General features: G+C 46.7%; 1 protein-coding gene across 5 annotated transcripts in view; it reads right to left on the bottom strand.

Annotated features, from left to right (window-relative positions):
• Positions 1-16,472, bottom strand: part of B3GLCT (beta 3-glucosyltransferase) — a 160,581-nt gene that overhangs the window by 42,741 nt on the left and 101,368 nt on the right. For 4 of the 5 annotated variants that reach the window (XM_039533776.1, XM_039533757.1, XM_039533749.1 and 1 more), the window contains 3 exons: positions 14,135-14,271; positions 13,005-13,068; positions 1,832-1,963 (listed from right to left, as the gene is read on the bottom strand). In XM_039533776.1, coding sequence (XP_039389710.1) covers positions 1,832-1,963; positions 13,005-13,068; positions 14,135-14,271 — 333 coding nt within the window. The remainder of the gene's footprint in view (positions 1-1,831; positions 1,964-13,004; positions 13,069-14,134; positions 14,272-16,472) is intronic. The other variant, XM_039533750.1, reaches the window with a different exon arrangement.

Raw genomic sequence — 16,472 nt, 5'->3', positions numbered from 1 at the left:
CACTTCTGTATTGTTTTGTATGTTTATTTGCATGGTTTCTGTCTGGTTCTGTGATTGTTTCTGTCTGCTGTATAATTAATTTTGTTGGGTGTAAACCAATTAAGGTGGTGGGGTATAATTGGTTAAATAATCATGTTACAATATGCTAGGATTGGTTAGTTAAATTTCAGTAAAATAATTGGTTAAGGAATAGCTAAGCAAAACTCAGGTTTTACTATATAGTCTGCAGTCAATCAGGAAGGGGGCGGGAAATGGGAACAGGGACTGGGGGTGGGGGAATTAAAATCATGTCTTGCTAAAGGGGAAAATGGGAACAGGGGATGGGAACAGGAACAGGGACACAGGCAAGGCTCTGTGGTGTCAGAGATGGGAAGGGGGACACTAAGGAAGGAAACTGGAATCATGCTTGCTGGAAGTTCACCCCAATAAACATCGAATTGTTTGCACCTCTGGACTTCGGGTATTGTTGCTCTCTGTTCATGCGAGAAGGACCAGGGAAGTGAGAGGGTGAAGGAATAAGCCCCCTAACAGGCATACTTTGTACAAAACATATCATATCACCATGGTGAATATGGGGTGCAGAGTATCACTTTGGGGCAGAGTTCTTGGTTCTCTCTCACAGCAGTTTCTTCTAGCTCTATCATCTTTTGCTATACATGCTAAATGCTTGACAAAAAAGTTTACAATCTAACCAGATGACTAACAAATTAAGAATGGGGGAAGGGATAGATCAGCGAAGTTCATGCATGTGTCTTCTTAGCTCCAAAATTTTTATTTAATTTTTTCTAGGTTTGCTATTATCCGCTTAGCTCACATTTCTTGTGGGGAACACAAGGGTTTGTAATCCTACCTTAGTGCACTACATTCAAATAAATACCTCCACTACCTAATTCTTATATACTGATCTTCATCCGTAGATCTCAAAGTGCTTTACAAAGGATGTAAGTATCGTTATTCCCATTTACAGACAGGGAAACAGTGGCACAGCAAGTGAGGTGACTTGCCCAAGGCCACTCTGCAGGCCAGTAGCAGAGCTGAGAATACAACCCAGGACGACTCCGAACATGGTGCACTGGCACACACTGATAGTTCTAAGGATTCTAAAAAGAAAACTGAAAACATATCACTTACCATGGCAGAACACCAATAAGTTATAATAAACTATTCAACATAGTTAAATGGGGTAGGTAAAAGGAGTAGAATTACTAACAGCACTGACATCACTTTACATTCAAAGAAAAAAGGTCACAAGGCCACAGAATTAAATAGTGTATGTAATACTTTCATCAAATAGCTTCTAGATAAATAAAAATGAGGCCAGGCAATAATCTTACTAGGTCTTGTGTTTTCAATTCCTATTGAAAGGTACATGATATGGTACTATCTAGTTACAGACAGGAAGAACAATCCAGTGGTTAGAGCACTAGTGTGGGATCTGGAAGACCGGGGTCTAAAGACTTCCTGTGTGATGTTGGGCAAGTCACTTAACATCTCTCTGCCTCACTTTTCCATTCATAAAATGGGTAAAATAGTACTTCCCCTGCGCACAGAGGTGTTGTGAGGCAAAATACATTAAAGACCGTGAGGTGCTCGGATACTCTGGTAATGGGGGAACATGAGTGCCTTAGATAGATCAATCATATCTATCAGGAAATACAATGTGTAATAGAGGTCTGAGTGTGTAAGAGACAGTAGAAGAATGGTACTCCAAATATTACATTTTTCCCCTTAATTTGGTAAAAATATTTTCTCCAGGTGTCTGAGATTTTTTGTAAGTAAAGTTTCAGCCTTTGTAACAGCACATAAGTATAGTTTAAAATATGATACTTACGCAAACTGGTAGGAAGTTACTGAACATTGTGGCACAGTGAACAGCCTTAAATGAGTTCAAGTCATCCGTACAAAACTCAGGCACAGGAGTAAGATGCGGCCCATTGCCTTTCTGCCAAATATATAATGCAATCTATCAAAATATACAACATAAGTAGTAATGAGTAGTGGAATTAAACAACAATTTTCATAATATACCCAGAAATCATTGTTATAAAGCAAATTAATAAAACATGACAGATGAAGCAGAGAAATATAGAGGATTCTGTAGAGACTGTGTATATGAATTGATTAACTCATTTATTTACTTTGCATTTTGATTTTAAAATCAAACCACAATTTTCACTTAAAAATATTCTCTGCCATAACTTGAAATTTTTAAAAATAATTAGCTCCAGGCACTCCAAATTGCCAAAACATTGTAAGTGTAAATATATAAGAAAAAAAGCCTGAGTACAGGAGGGAGGAAGGAAGGGGACTGAATACATTTATCTGCACCTACTCTTAAATATAAGATAAACTTTATTTCTTGTGGTATTGTTTGCAATTAATTTTGGTGATATGGAATGCTTAATTCTGTTTGTTTTAATGTCAACAATAAATAGATTTTAAAAAGACCTGTTCTCTGATGATAATTTAAAATACTCAAAAACGAACACTAAACTACCATGGAAGTACTGAAAGATACTTTGTCTACTGTAAACTGAAAAGATTACCAGAATGCTGGCAAACGTCATTAAAGAAAGAAAAAGTAATACAAGGACAAAGTCTGAATAAAGACAAAGGTTCATTTTGTCTCCACCTATCTTGAATTAATTATACTCCATGTGGAGCTGTTAGCACCACCTCTAGCTAAGGTTATTTGACATTTCCCATTTTAAGTCCCTGTTTTCAGTTGCTATTAACTTCAACTGTTTGAGATGAAATTTTCTATGCTGGATGTCTGCATCAGGCTGATTCCTTCCCTCCTCCTTTTTGAAAGTTTCAGCTAAAATGGTTCAGATGTTTCAGAGAACAAAAGGAGAGGGAAATATTTTCTGTTATAATTTAAAAAATTCTTTCCAATTCTTTCTTTGCTTACATGCTCACAGGATAACTGATTGCCATATGTGGGGTCAGGAAGGAATTTCCCCCGAGGTCAGATTAACAGTGACCTTGTAGGGAGCCAGAAGTTGTAGGCATATATAGTAATAGAGGGAGACAAAGACTACCAGGTAGGGGCATAGGAGCAGACGTGTCTACAACCAGTAGAGAAAACTCCTACAAAACTAGACGTCCTTAATCTCTCCACTCCTCTTTCAGCAGATGGCTATGAAACCTGCTGGCAAGGTGTCTCACATCCCTCCCCTAGTGACTCATACACATAGAGGATAACAGTTTCCTGCTGCTATCAGTTACCCTTTTAGCTCTAGTGGTAGAGGTGAACCTAAAGTCCTAAACCAAATGATGACCCAACTGGGGATCAATATGGTGCTACATGATGGAATTTCTGTCTCAGTTGGTTTAAAAAAAATCGAAATTATGTAAAAAAAACTACCTTAGGTTGCCAAGTCAAGCACTCAAAAATAGGAAAAGCCAAGATTAAGTTTGCCTGTGTAATCTTGATTCGTCTCCTTTGAATGTATGCGTTCTGATATAGTCTTTAATTACATGCTCAGATACTAGTGTCCCCCCACCCCAGGATCCCCAGCTCATTCAGTCTACAGGATGGATGTGTTCTGAGAATGAATCAGGGTTGTGTACTGAAGGAGACTGTTGTCTGTAGAACATTGCCTCATTTGTTACAGAAGCTGGAAGGTATGTAGTGAATGAGGCAGGGAACTGCAGGAAGAGAAAGGTTCTTCTAGTTAAGAAAGTTAAATACTACCATGGAGGATTAAATTCTAGCCGTGCCTCTACCACAGAGCTCCTAAATGATGCTAAGTCACTATATTTGGCATATGCAATCTGTTCAAGCCAAGCCACAGCATTCTCATTCATCATGTTCAAGGCACAAAGACCTCCAGGAAGTTGAGTCACTTTGCAGTCCTCAGCAATGTGTCATGGTTTGTGGCTGCCCACATAGACATACTAGACTGTCTCTAAAACACCACTGAAATTCCACTGCAGCACAAATTCCATGTCTGGTATGAAACTGCTTCAGAAAGCTCCATTGCCTTTGTGGTAAATCAAACCCAGGCTGACACTGAGTGGGGTCCAAGACAAGATAATATAATTACTTTCTCTGCAGACCATGAAGCTCGCCATGCGTCCTCTACTGTAAATCCCTCATCCGGTAAAAATATCCAAATCGGCAGCCATGAGGGCATATGATGATGTCATGGATTACACAGGTCTTTAATTTAATATCATGCAATTTCATCACAAGCTTTGCTATGTTTTCCTCTCTGCGTGCACTGGGCAGAGCAATATTGCAGAGAACTGTAACCATGGTAGAAAAAAGACGGTTACTCACCGTAGTAACTGTTGTTCTTCGAGATGTGTTGCTCCTATCCATTCCATGTAGGTGTGCGCGCCGCACGTGCACGGCTCTTCGGAACATTTTTACCCTAGCAACTCCGGCGGGCCGGCTGGGCGCCCCCTGGAGTGGCGCCGCCATGGCGCTGAATATATACCCCGTCCGGCCCGTCCGCTCCTCAGTTCCTTCTTGCCGGCTACTCCGACAGTGGGGAAGGAGGGCGGGTCTGGAATGGATAGGACCAACACATCTCGAAGAACAACAGTTACTACGGTGAGTAACCGTCTTTTCTTCTTCGAGTGATTGCTCCTATGCATTCCATGTAGGTGATTCCCAAGCCTTACCTAGGCGGTGGGGTCGGAGTGAGACGTGGCAGAGTGTAAGACTGCTGAACCGAAGGCTGCATCGTCTCTAGATTGCTGCTCCAACGCGTAGTGGGAAGCGAAGGTGTGTACAGAAGACCAGGTGGCTGCTCTACAGATGTCCTGGATGGGGACATGGGCCAGGAAGGCGGCCGACAAGGCATGCGCCCTCGTCGAGTGAGCGGTGAGGCGGCATGGAGGCACGCGAGCAAGCTCGTAGCATGTCCGGATACATGCAGTCACCCAGGAGGAAATCCGCTGTGAGGAGACCGGCTCACCTTTCATGCGGTCGGCAACCGCTACAAACAGCTGTGGCGAACGCCGGAAGGGCTTCGTCCACTCGATATAAAAAGCGAGGGCCCTGCGGACGTCCAGGGTGTGAAGCTGTTGCTCACGAGGTGAGGTGTGCGGCTTCGGAAAGAAGACCGGAAGGAAGATCTCCTGATTGAGGTGAAAGGCCGACACCACCTTAGGGAGGAAGGCCGGGTGTGGTCGAAGCTGCATCTTGTCTCCGTGGAATACGGTGTATGGTGGACTAACCGTTAATTCACGGAGCTCAGAAACTCATCTTGCTGAAGTAATTGCGACTAGGAAGGCTGTCTTCCAGGAGAGGTAGAGTAGAGAGCACGTGGCCAGGGGCTCGAAGGGCGGTCCCATAAGTTTGGCCAGAACGAGATTTAAATTCCAGGTCGGGGAAGGACGCCGCACCGGCGGGTATAAGCGGTCCAGGCCTTTAAGGAAGCGGGAAACCATCTGGTTGGAGAAGATGAACCGACCTCCCATGGATGGACGAAAGGCGGACACTGCTGCCAGGTGCACCTTCAAGGAGGAGACCGCAAGACCTTGTTCTTTAAGGTACCAGAGATAGTCCAGGATTGTAGGGATAGGGACTAGGAAAGGATTATGGCCGCGCTGATCACACCAGAGCGCGAAACGCTTCCATTTCGCGAGGTAGGTGGAGCGAGTGGAAGGCTTCCTGCTTTCAAGTAGGACTTGCTGTACTGCCGCCGAACAGTCCCTCTCTGCGTGCGTCAACCACGCAGGTACCAAGCTGTAAGATGGAGGGACTGTAGGTTCGGGTGGCAGAGTCTGCCGAAGTCCTGTGTGATGAGGTCCGGGCATAACGGAAGGGGAACGGGATCCCGAACGGAGAGCTCGAGCAGCAGGGTGTACCAGTGCTGCCTCGGCCAGGCCGGAGCGACGAGTATTACGTGGGCCCTGTCCCTCCGAAGCTTGAGTAGCACCCGGTGTATGAGCGGGAACGGAGGGAAGGCGTAGAGGAGGTGATCCGTCCAGGAGCAGAGGAATGCGTCCGACAGGGAGCCTGGGGAACGACCCTGGTACAAACAAAACAGGTGACACTTCCTGTTCTCCTTGGAGGCAAACAGGTCTATCTGGGGAAACCCCCACCTCCGGAAAATTGTGTGCACCACATCCGGACGAAGAGACCACTCGTGGGAGAGGAACGATCTGCTGAGACGGTCGGCCAGCGTGTTCTGCACTCCTGGAAGAAAGGACGCTTCCAGGCGAATCGAGTGGGTCACGCAGAAGTCCCACAGGAGCATCGCTTCCTTGCAGAGCAGGGAGGAGCGAGCTCCGCCCTGCTTGTTCACATAGAACATCGCTGTCGTGTTGTCAGTGAACACCGCCACGCAGTGGCCTTGCAGACGGGCGCGGAAGGCGAGACACGCCAAGCGGATCGCTCGCAGCTCCCGGACGTTGATGTGGAGGGAGAGCTCTTGGGGCGACCAGAGACCCTGTGTGTGAAGGTCGCCCAGGTGAGCCCCCCATCCCAACGCCGAGGCACCCATAGTCAGGGTGACGGATGGGCGAGGAGGGCGGAACGGGACTCCTGCACACACGACCTCTGGGTCCAGCCACCAGCTGAGCGAATCGAGGGTAGGCTTCGTGACTATGACCACCATGTCTATGGGGTCGCGATGCGGGCGGTACACCGACGCCAGCCAAGATTGAAATGGGCGAAGGCGCAGCCTGGCGTGCGTGGTCACGAATGTGCAGGATGCCATGTGGCCCAGGAGGCGGAGGCAGGACCGAACCGTCGTCCTGGGAAAGGTGTGTAGGTCCTGAATGATGGAGACCATTGTCTGGTGCCGAGACCGAGGGAGGCAGGCCCTGGCTAAACTGGAGTCGAGGACCGCTCCGATGAACTCCACTCGTTGCGATGGAGTTAAAGTGGACTTCTCGGCATTGATGAGAAGGCCCAGGAGCCGAAATAGGGATAGTATTTCCGTCATCTGGTCCATTACCAGCTGCCGGGATGTCCCGCGAACCAGCCAGTCGTCGAGATACGGGTAGACGTGTATGCGACGACGGCGGAGGGCTGCGGCAACCACTGCCATGCACTTGGTAAAGACCCTTGGCGCGGTGGACAGGCCGAAGGGCAGCACTGCAAACTGGTAGTGCGCGCTGTTGACCACGAAGAGTAGGTAGCGTCGATGGGGAGGGTAAATCGCGACATGGAAGTACGCATCCTTCATATCGAGGGCGGCAAACCAGTCTCCCGGATCCAGGGAGGGAATGATGGTCCCCAGGGTGACCATGCGAAACTTGAGCTTGAGCAGGTACCTGTTGAGCTCCCGGACGTCTAGTATGGGTCAGAGATCCCCTTTCGCCTTGGGGATGAGAAAATATCGGGAATAAAATCCCCTGCCCCGCATGTTGTGCGGCACCTCCTCTATGGCCCCCAAGCTCAGCAGAGTCTCGACCTCTTGTAGGAGGAATTGCTCGTGAGAGGGGTCCCTGAAGAGGGACGGGGAAGGTGGGTGGGAAGGAGGGGGCGAAACAAATTGAAGGCGGTAACCATACTGGATGGTGCGAAGGACCCAGTTGTCCAATGTTATTTGGGACCACGCCGGAAGGAAGTGGGAAAGGCGGTTGTAAAATAACGGGGTAGGATCCGGGAAGGAGACTGATGGGCCGTCCTCGGGTGTCCCATCAAAAGGCCTGTTTGGGCCCTTGAGGGGCCTTGGAAGGGGCCTGGGCCTGGTTGCGTCTGTTGCCCGATGGTCTACGGCAGTTTAGGTTAGCATGCCGACTATTATACGGCCTTGACCTGGCCTGGGTAAAGGGCCGCTGCCGGAATGACCTCCTCTGGGTAGCCGGTGTGTGCATACCCAAGGTGCGAATGGCAATTCAACCATCTTTGAGGGTCTGAATTCTGGAGTCCATTTTCTCAGAGAAGAGACCCTGAGTGTCGAACGGGAGGTCTTGAAGGGTGTACTGCACCTCAGGCGGCAAGGTAGAGGACTGCAGCCAGGAGATACGCCGCATGGTCACACCGGAGGCCAGGGTTCTGGCTCCTGAATCCGCCGAGTCCAGAGCGGCCTGGATGGAGGACCGGGAGGCTTTTTTGCCTTCTTCCAAGAGGGCCGAGAACTCTTGATGAGAGGCTGTTGGGATCAGCTCCGAAAATTTCGCCAGGGACACCAAGATGTCAAAGGTGTAACGAGCGAGAAGAGCCATCTGGTTGGCAATCTGGAGCTGGAGGCCTCCCGCCGAAGAGACCTTCCGGCCCAACAGGTCCATGCGCCGTGCGTCTTTGGATTTTGGCGCCGGAGCAGGCTGCCCATGCCTCTCCCTCTCATTTACGGACTGTACCACGAGGGAGTCCGGAGTCGGGTGGGTATAGAGGTACTCATATCCGATGGGCAGGACCGAGTACTTGCGCTCCACGCCACGCGCGGTGGGAGGGACGGACACCGGTGACTGCCAGATGGTAGTGGCATTCCGCTGTATGGTGCGGATGAAGGGCAGGGCCACCCGCAGCGGGGCCTCAGCTCCAATGACGTTGGTCACCGGGTCGTCATCCTCCGGGACCTCAGCCACGGGAAGGTCGATAGCCTTTGCCACCCAGCGGAGAAGGTCTTGGTGGGCCCGCAAGTCAATAGGAGGGGGGTCTGCCGTAGAAGCCCCCGCCACTGCCTCATCCGGCGAGGATGATGAGGACAGACCTTGGACCACCGCTTCTGGAGCTGGTTCTTCCAGGATGCCGTACGGGACCAGGTGGTGACGGGGCCTCACCCGGTGGTGATGGGGGAGGTCTGCTCACCGTGGCTTCGGGCACCCTATGTTCGGCGTCCACGTGCCTCGGGGGAAAGGGGAGTCCTTGAGGCTCGTGGTAGGCCCAAGGGACCCAAAAACCCCACTGCTGCGGTCCGTGGTCCTGGCCTTGGGGGTCGGCCCGGAGATCTCTTCCGCTGCCCGCCTGAGAGGCGACTGAGGGCTGACAAGAAGGCCAGGGCGGAGCAGAGGCGCTGAAAGAATGCGCCGTGGATGCTGGCAGTAGGTCCCTGGTGCCGAGGATCGGTGCCGGTCCTCGCGGTGCCGGGATGGAGAGCGGGACCAGCGACTGTTGCGGTGCCGGGAGCTCGACCGGTGCTGGGAGCTCGACCGTGACCTCGACCGACGGCGTCTGGAGCGGCTTCAGGAGTCGCGGTGCCGGGAACGGTACCAGGATCCGGACCTCCCTCAGTACCGACGGTTGGGCGACCGGGACCGGGAGCGTCTCCGGGAGTGCGACCGGTACCGCGATGTTGAGCGGTACCGGGACTGTGACCGGTGCCGAGACGGGGAGTGGTACCGCGATGGTGAACGGTGCCGAGATCTGGAATGGCGTGGCGGTGACCGTCTGCGGGGCCGGGAGCGGGACCGGGACCGACATCTCTCTCGTCCGTCAGGGGGAGGCGGCCGCATCATCGCCGGCTTGCCCGCTGACTGAACGGCCCGCACCGGCGGTGCTGGGGGCCGGAGGCTCGGTGCCTCTGTGAGCTCGATGAGCTCTCTCGCCGTCAAGAATGTCTCGGGTGTGGACGGGAGCTGCAGCTCAACCGCAGTTGGCACCGGGGAGCAGGGTGGTACTGGACTCAACGGCTCTTGCGGCGCCGGAATCGACGGTACCGTGCACGGTTTGTGCACCCCCGCAGCCGGTACCGGAGGGGCCGGTGGTGGCTGGGCAAGCGGTCCCATAGCATGCGGCTTGGAGGCCGTCTGCGCCGTCTTCCGTTTCCTCGCTGGAGAGAGGGAACGGTGCCAGGACGCCGGTGCCGTCTGCGGAGCTCGAGCAGTCTCGGTACCGGAGCGGCTCGATGACGATTTCGGTGCTGCTGGGGTCGGCGCGGGAGGTTGAAGTGTCGCCTCCATAAGGAGCTGCTTTAGGCGAGTGTCCCGCTCCTTTCTAGTTCTCGGCTTAAACGCCGTGCAGATGGGACACTTATCTGGACGATGGGTCTCCCCGAGGCAGCGCAGGCAGGAGTCGTGTGGGTCCCCGACAGGCATGTGCCGCTGGCAAGCCGCACAGGGCTTAAACCCCGGTGCCTTGGGCATGAGCCCGCACCGGTTGTGGAAGAAGAGGGGCTAAACCCCCCTAATTCCCTAACTATACTATATCTAACTAAACTTATTCAACTAATCTAACAACTAAACTAACTTAACCAACTATGTACACGTAGGAAATGGAGAAACGCTAGGGCTGTGGAGGTAAAGGAGCACTCCACTGTTCCAACTGGCCGTCACGGGCGGTAAGAAGGAACTGAGGAGCGGACGGGCCGGACGGGGTATATATTCAGCGCCATGGCGGCGCCACTCCAGGGGGCGCCCAGCCGGCCCGTCGGAGTTGCTAGGGTAAAAATGTTCCGAAGAGCCGTGCACGCGTGGCGCGCACACCTACATGGAATGCATAGGAGCAATCACTCGAAGAAGAAGTAGATTTAAGAGTGCCTGAAATAATATGCATAGTGGAATTAAGTTGTATGTCAATTATCTTTGTATGAGACTAGCGAGCCCATTCTGGAGTACAGTACTCTGCCACTGAATAAGAGTGCCAAGGCTGAAGTGCATAATGTTTGGGCACTGGAGCCCATGTCATTCTGTGCAGTTTTCCGAGCAGCTTGTTGCATGTTTTGACCTTAGTCACTGTCTTTGTAAGATGGTCATGACATGTGAGTTCTATCCAATGTGACACCTACGTAAACCGGTATAAATTATGTTTTATTCATTGACCATTGAGAACTATATTCAGGTCTCTGCCCGCTTGTGCATGATTTAAGTGGAAGACAACTGACACAGTCTTACTTCCACTTGGTATCAGACGCCACAGACAACAGTAATTGGCCAATTCCCACCATATCTGCACTCAGAACACTCTCAAATATGTCAAAGGAGTGTGACTGAGTGCCAAGGCATATGTTGCCTGCATAAACAAACTTGTGAGACCCAATATATGGTAGGTCATACGAATATAAGTTGAATAACACTGGTGATAATACTTGCAAGAGGCTGTTTTTCTGGTGCCTCCAAGCACTCTTTCTATCACCAATATGCACACGGAAATGGCGATTTCTCAAAAACAGAGCCATTGCACATACTAACCAATGTGGCATAGTTCTAGACAATTTCACCAAAATGCCTATGTGCCAAACCATATCATATGCCACAGTAAGATTAAGGAAAACTAAATTACTCTTCAGCTTATGTTGGAATCCATTTTCAATTACAGTTGTAAGTGCCGGCAAGTCACTTAAACCAACATATTCATTGCTGGTCACTAAAAGTGTGTTCTTCAGATTTGTAGAATTGGTGAGCACTCAACTCCAACTGAAGTTGGCTGGAAGCTTGCTTTGAACATATGAAGTGCTATAAAAAGGATAAGTAGACTGAAAATTAAGGACCTAGGTGTCTCAAGTTGGGCTCCAAAAATTAGTGAGCACTTGGACCTTAATCTCACTGTGCCTCAGTTTTCAGATGTAAAACTGGGATAATAATTCTAATGGAGACAATATCAGCTAATCTCACAGAAATGTTGTGAAAACAAACTCTTTAATGTTTGTTAAGCACTCAGATATTATGGTGAGAGCGCCACAGAAACACCCAGAAGAAAAATCAATAATTTTGTATTCAGCACACATAGGCTAGTGTGCATTAAATAAAGCATAGGGCTCCACTGAATGTGGAGGATAAAACAGAGTTCTAAGATTCACAGTGAAAATGAAACGTATTTTATGGAATGCTGTTCTAAAAGGCCTTCTTGCAGAAAACCATAAATGAACACAGTATGTGTGCTTTATGACCAAAAAAAGCCATTTATTTGTGAGACAGACTGTGTTCCATCTGGAAAGCCACAGCAGATGTAGATAGTATTAGGAAGAAGACTAATGAATGGGCAGCAGCTAGACCTAATAGACACAAAGGTGAAATAAAAGCACTTAAGGCAAATTATGTCACTTGGATTCTATCTTACTGAAGGTACATGAGCATAATACAATTCCTTTTCCCCTCAACAACAATAAAGCAAAATAGAAGAACGTGGTAAACACTCTTCTGTCACATCTCACTTATATCTCCAGCTTTTCTAGTCTTCACAGAAATCTAAATGTATTGGGAATAAGGAATGAGGGGATTCATGAGGGCAGGATTGTAAACTAAGCGCATATATTTAACATCTTCATAATTTAGACTCTATAATACCAATATTTAAGATATTTGATTGTATCCTTTGTTTTATTGGCAGCCAATGTAATTTATGGAGGACATGTGTAACTACCCCTTTACTTCTATTTGAAGAAGCAAGCGAGTGGTTGTCATTTCAATTGTTACAGCCTTGGGGTCAATTAGTGTGTGTTACAGTAACCTAGTCTGGGTGTAGCAAAGCAGCCTGGCCCCAGGAAGGTCTGCATCAGAGAGAAATAGAGGGACTTTCTGGATAAACCAGAAATGGTGGTAATGACTCTTGACCACCATCCAAATATAAACTTCCTCTCTCAGAAAACAGTGATGGATTTCCATTCTCTCTCTCTCCCCCCTCCCCACTTCTACAAGTTCCCAAATCTATTTGACTAGCATTGGCTGTACTGCCTGAATAATACACACACACAAGCCACAAGCAGGCCTCTCAAAATGCTTCCTGATGCCAACAACTATCATAATAGTTTAATCTAGGTTGAAATTCAATGTCAGTGAGGCAGTCTGATATCTGAGACAGTCCTTAATGGGTATAAAATAGGAGACTCAAAATGCAAACTTTTCTATTTGATGAGCTGGGAACCTCTTCCTTTTTTCCATAGCAAACTTCCAAAAAGTGATGCCTTCTTGCACACTATCACATAATACAAATTCAGCTTTACTTGCAGTACCATCTACATTTTGTAACAATAGAACTTTTACAATTCTACATATTATAACACTGAAAAGGAAGGCAAACAAATATACAGTCCAGAAAGTTCAAATCTTTTAACAACCTTAAAAAGTCTACATAATTTAGGCTTCAATTTATCAGCATTTAAACAGAAAATGACAGGGTTATTTTCTTACATGTTTCACAGGAATAGAACATGGCTTACCTCATGTTTTAAATCTATTGTAAAGTCTGACTTAAGTGGTTCACTTTTCAGCCTGTTTGCAAGCCTGTACAATAAACATAATGAAATTTACTTACTTCATAAAGTAAGAACAAGAGTAATGTAATGGAGACAGCAACTGAATTTTTTAAACAAACAAACTTGAGATTTTATTCATGTCTATGAAATGTCAAACCACATTCTAGGGGCTTTTTGAGTTGTTTACACTTGAGTTGCAGGAATTTAGCAGATAGGATTCCAAAATAGGCTATAAATGAGCTAATTATTTAAATAACATTTGCAGTGTTATTTTAGTATATTACCCTCTTTCAACATTTAAAAAAATTAAGCTAATTTATCAGGAATTTGAGAGGTGGGGAGTCGTTGGGGCGGAGGGGGTTCTTGACTGTCTCCTGCAAAAAAAAATAAATCACACTTCTGGATTTATTAGAACCAGAAAATGTTTATATAAAATAATCTGGAATGGAAAGCAAACATCTGGACATAGCCTGCTACTGTGAGCACTAGTTCTTAGAATATACCTCTGTGTGTCAATTTTTCCTGCCCAAGAAGAAAGTCTTCAATAGGAGAGGCCCAGCAATCTAGCATCGTATTTTTAACATTCAAGGAGACAATTTTGTGCTTTCAGCTGCTTAATGATCAGACCCTTGCTCACTAATCAAAACTTTTTCTTCTTATTTGTGCTCCCATTTGTAATATTTAAACATTTTCCATTTATGAATATATACTTTTACTGCATAAAAGTGCATAAGACTTTAAACTTCACATGGTACATAAAATCAAAGTGTATAACAAAGATACAAAGTTATATGCAAAAATATATTTCTGCACATATGTATTTATAAAATTTTAATTATTTATTATAATAATTTCTATTTGCAAAGCTTCTTTTGTGTGTTTTGGTATGTGGGATGAGGAGGGAAGGTATTTTATAAGGAATAGTAGTATTTTAAATTTTGTGTAAAACACTAATCCGTGCTCAGTCATAAATCCTTAAAACAATATTGCTTAGTGTTTATATAGCTTTTTATATCTTCACAGCACTTTACAAACATGAACTAATTAACTATTAATAAAACAATTTTAGAAAAGATTACAAATTAAATTCTTACTTGTTTACAAGTGGAATGCTAAGTGCCCAGCCAGCAGCAAAATCTGGAAATTTAAAGACTGTAGGATTTTCAGCAAAGGCATAATGATGTATTATTGTAGATTCTTCATCATATAATGCTTTTCCTAAGAACCATTCCTGTAAAGAGAGGTGGGATATATCATTTTGCTCATCTACTTCATTGCTTTAATAAAGGAAACAGATAAAAAACAATATTCATACTGAACAAAATGAACCCGAGAGAGAGGGTAAGTGTGTTGTTTGTAGTGAGATTGACTAAAATTTCATTTGTTTGCTGATGGTGAGAACTGAGGAGGAGAAAACAGGGGAGGGAGAAAAAATATTTTAAAGATCCACACACAATGTACTTCCAAACCACCAGCTCCCTTTGGTCCTGCATTGCAGCGGCTTCCCCCTCAACTGAGGACTCATTAAGTCTAATACTACTCTGAGCATTGGCTAGAGGGGGCACCATACCCTCACAGGCTGAATCCACATCAAATTTGGAATCCATGTCCATCAATCTTCAGTTTCACTAGTGATTTTTGAAGGCAAATACATTTTAAGTACCCAATCCCTCAAAACAGTAACTGACGGAAGATGACCAGAGTCTAAGTTTTACATGCAGGAAGCAGGGCCGGCTCCAGACCCCAGCGCACCAAGCGTGTGCTTGGGGCGGCGTCCCGCAGGAGGGCTGCAGGTGGCTCCGGCAGACCTCCCACAGGCACGCCTGCGGAAGGTCCACTGGTCCTGCGGCGCCGGCGGACTTCCCGCAGACGTGCCTGCGGAGGGGCCGCTGGTCCCGCGGCTCCAGTGGAGCATCCGCAGGCATGCCTGCGGGAGGTCCACCGGAGCCGCGAGACCAGTGGCCCCTCCGCAGGCACGTCTGCGAGAGGTCCACCGGCGCCGTGGGACCGGCGACCGGCAGAGCGCCCCCCGCGGCGTGCCGCCCTGCTTGGGGCGGCGGAAATCCTAGAGCCGCCCCTGGCAGGAAGCAGGAGAATAAGAAATTATTTATAACAGGACTTTACGTAAAGGGCAGTTCAGGACACAACTTATTGTGCTGGGAGATAGTTAATTAACTTAAATGCTGGTACTGTGCTTTACATTAATTTTAAATAGCAAGACTGACCACTCACATGCATAAAGTTAATTTCACATCTAAGTATTTGCAGGACTGGGACCCTAAAGAGGATTTTAAACATAAAACCAACACCTAAGAAAGGAATGGGTCAGTATCCACAGCCATGGGGCCAAAAAGCAATACTAGGAACATCATCTCAAGCAGTGGTTCAACAAAAGCTTTTAAATTGTAGATATTATTCTATGTATTGTGGCAGTGCCTCATGGCCCACACTGTTTGGCTTTTGACAGTTTACAATACAATACAATTCAAAACTACAAATTCGTCAGGTAAAATGGACAAAGCTTGGTTAATAATTTCATCACAATATACAAAATGCTATGTAGTGTTATTTAGGCCATAGTAAAGATTGTGTCAAAATTCCAGTGTAAACCGCATTTTCCATCTGTTTATAACGTTCAAGAAAAATAATCACTCTTTTTTGAAAATTAGTCTACTGGAATACATATTTTTTGTACCAAACTTTTAGACCTATAAGACAACAAAGAATATATTTAAGCAGAACATTAAGAAATATTAAGGCAGGGCACCTCAACCTCAAGACATTCTTCCCTTCTTCTCATCAGCCATTTGTATAATTGCATGTGGAAAGGCTTCTAATTCTCCAGCTTCCATAATCCCTTGCATCTCTATACAGGTGCAAAACATGCTCCCCCATCTGATTCCCTAGTCAAGCCAGCTTCTATCAGGACAGAAGGAGGTTACGAGTGAAAGGCTTCTTGACATTCCCTCCACCAAAGTCAGAGGGGTTCCTATCATCCCCTATCCTCTTAGGCACTGAGTTTTATCTCACCAACAAAAGAAGTCCATTTTTCTTTGTTTACTATTAGTGACAACAACATCCACGGGAAAGCTATCTAGCAGATAAAAATACTGGAAGAAGAATGGAAATGTAAAGAGATGCAAATTCTTGTGTATAAAAAGGTACTATTCTGAGTAACAAAATCACTCTTTAAAAGTGAAGCCATACAAAACATTTAGATTTAGAGCCTTAAGGGTTGAATCATTTTGATTCTACGTACATTCTATGCTATTTGACAACCAGTTTCAGTACATTATTTCTAACATTTTCATACTATGGTAACATTAAGCAACTCTCGTCAAGAGCAGGTCCCACTGTGCTAGGCAATGTGTAATCAGAGATGTCATTCAATTTAATCAAATCACCAGAAACAACATACTCTGGGTATTGTGG

This window comes from Mauremys reevesii, linkage group 1 (assembly GCF_016161935.1).
Source record: "Mauremys reevesii isolate NIE-2019 linkage group 1, ASM1616193v1, whole genome shotgun sequence".
NCBI lineage: Eukaryota > Metazoa > Chordata > Testudines > Geoemydidae > Mauremys > Mauremys reevesii.
The sequence above is the reverse complement of the archived record's forward strand: the minus strand, read 5'-3'. Positions and strand labels throughout refer to the sequence as shown.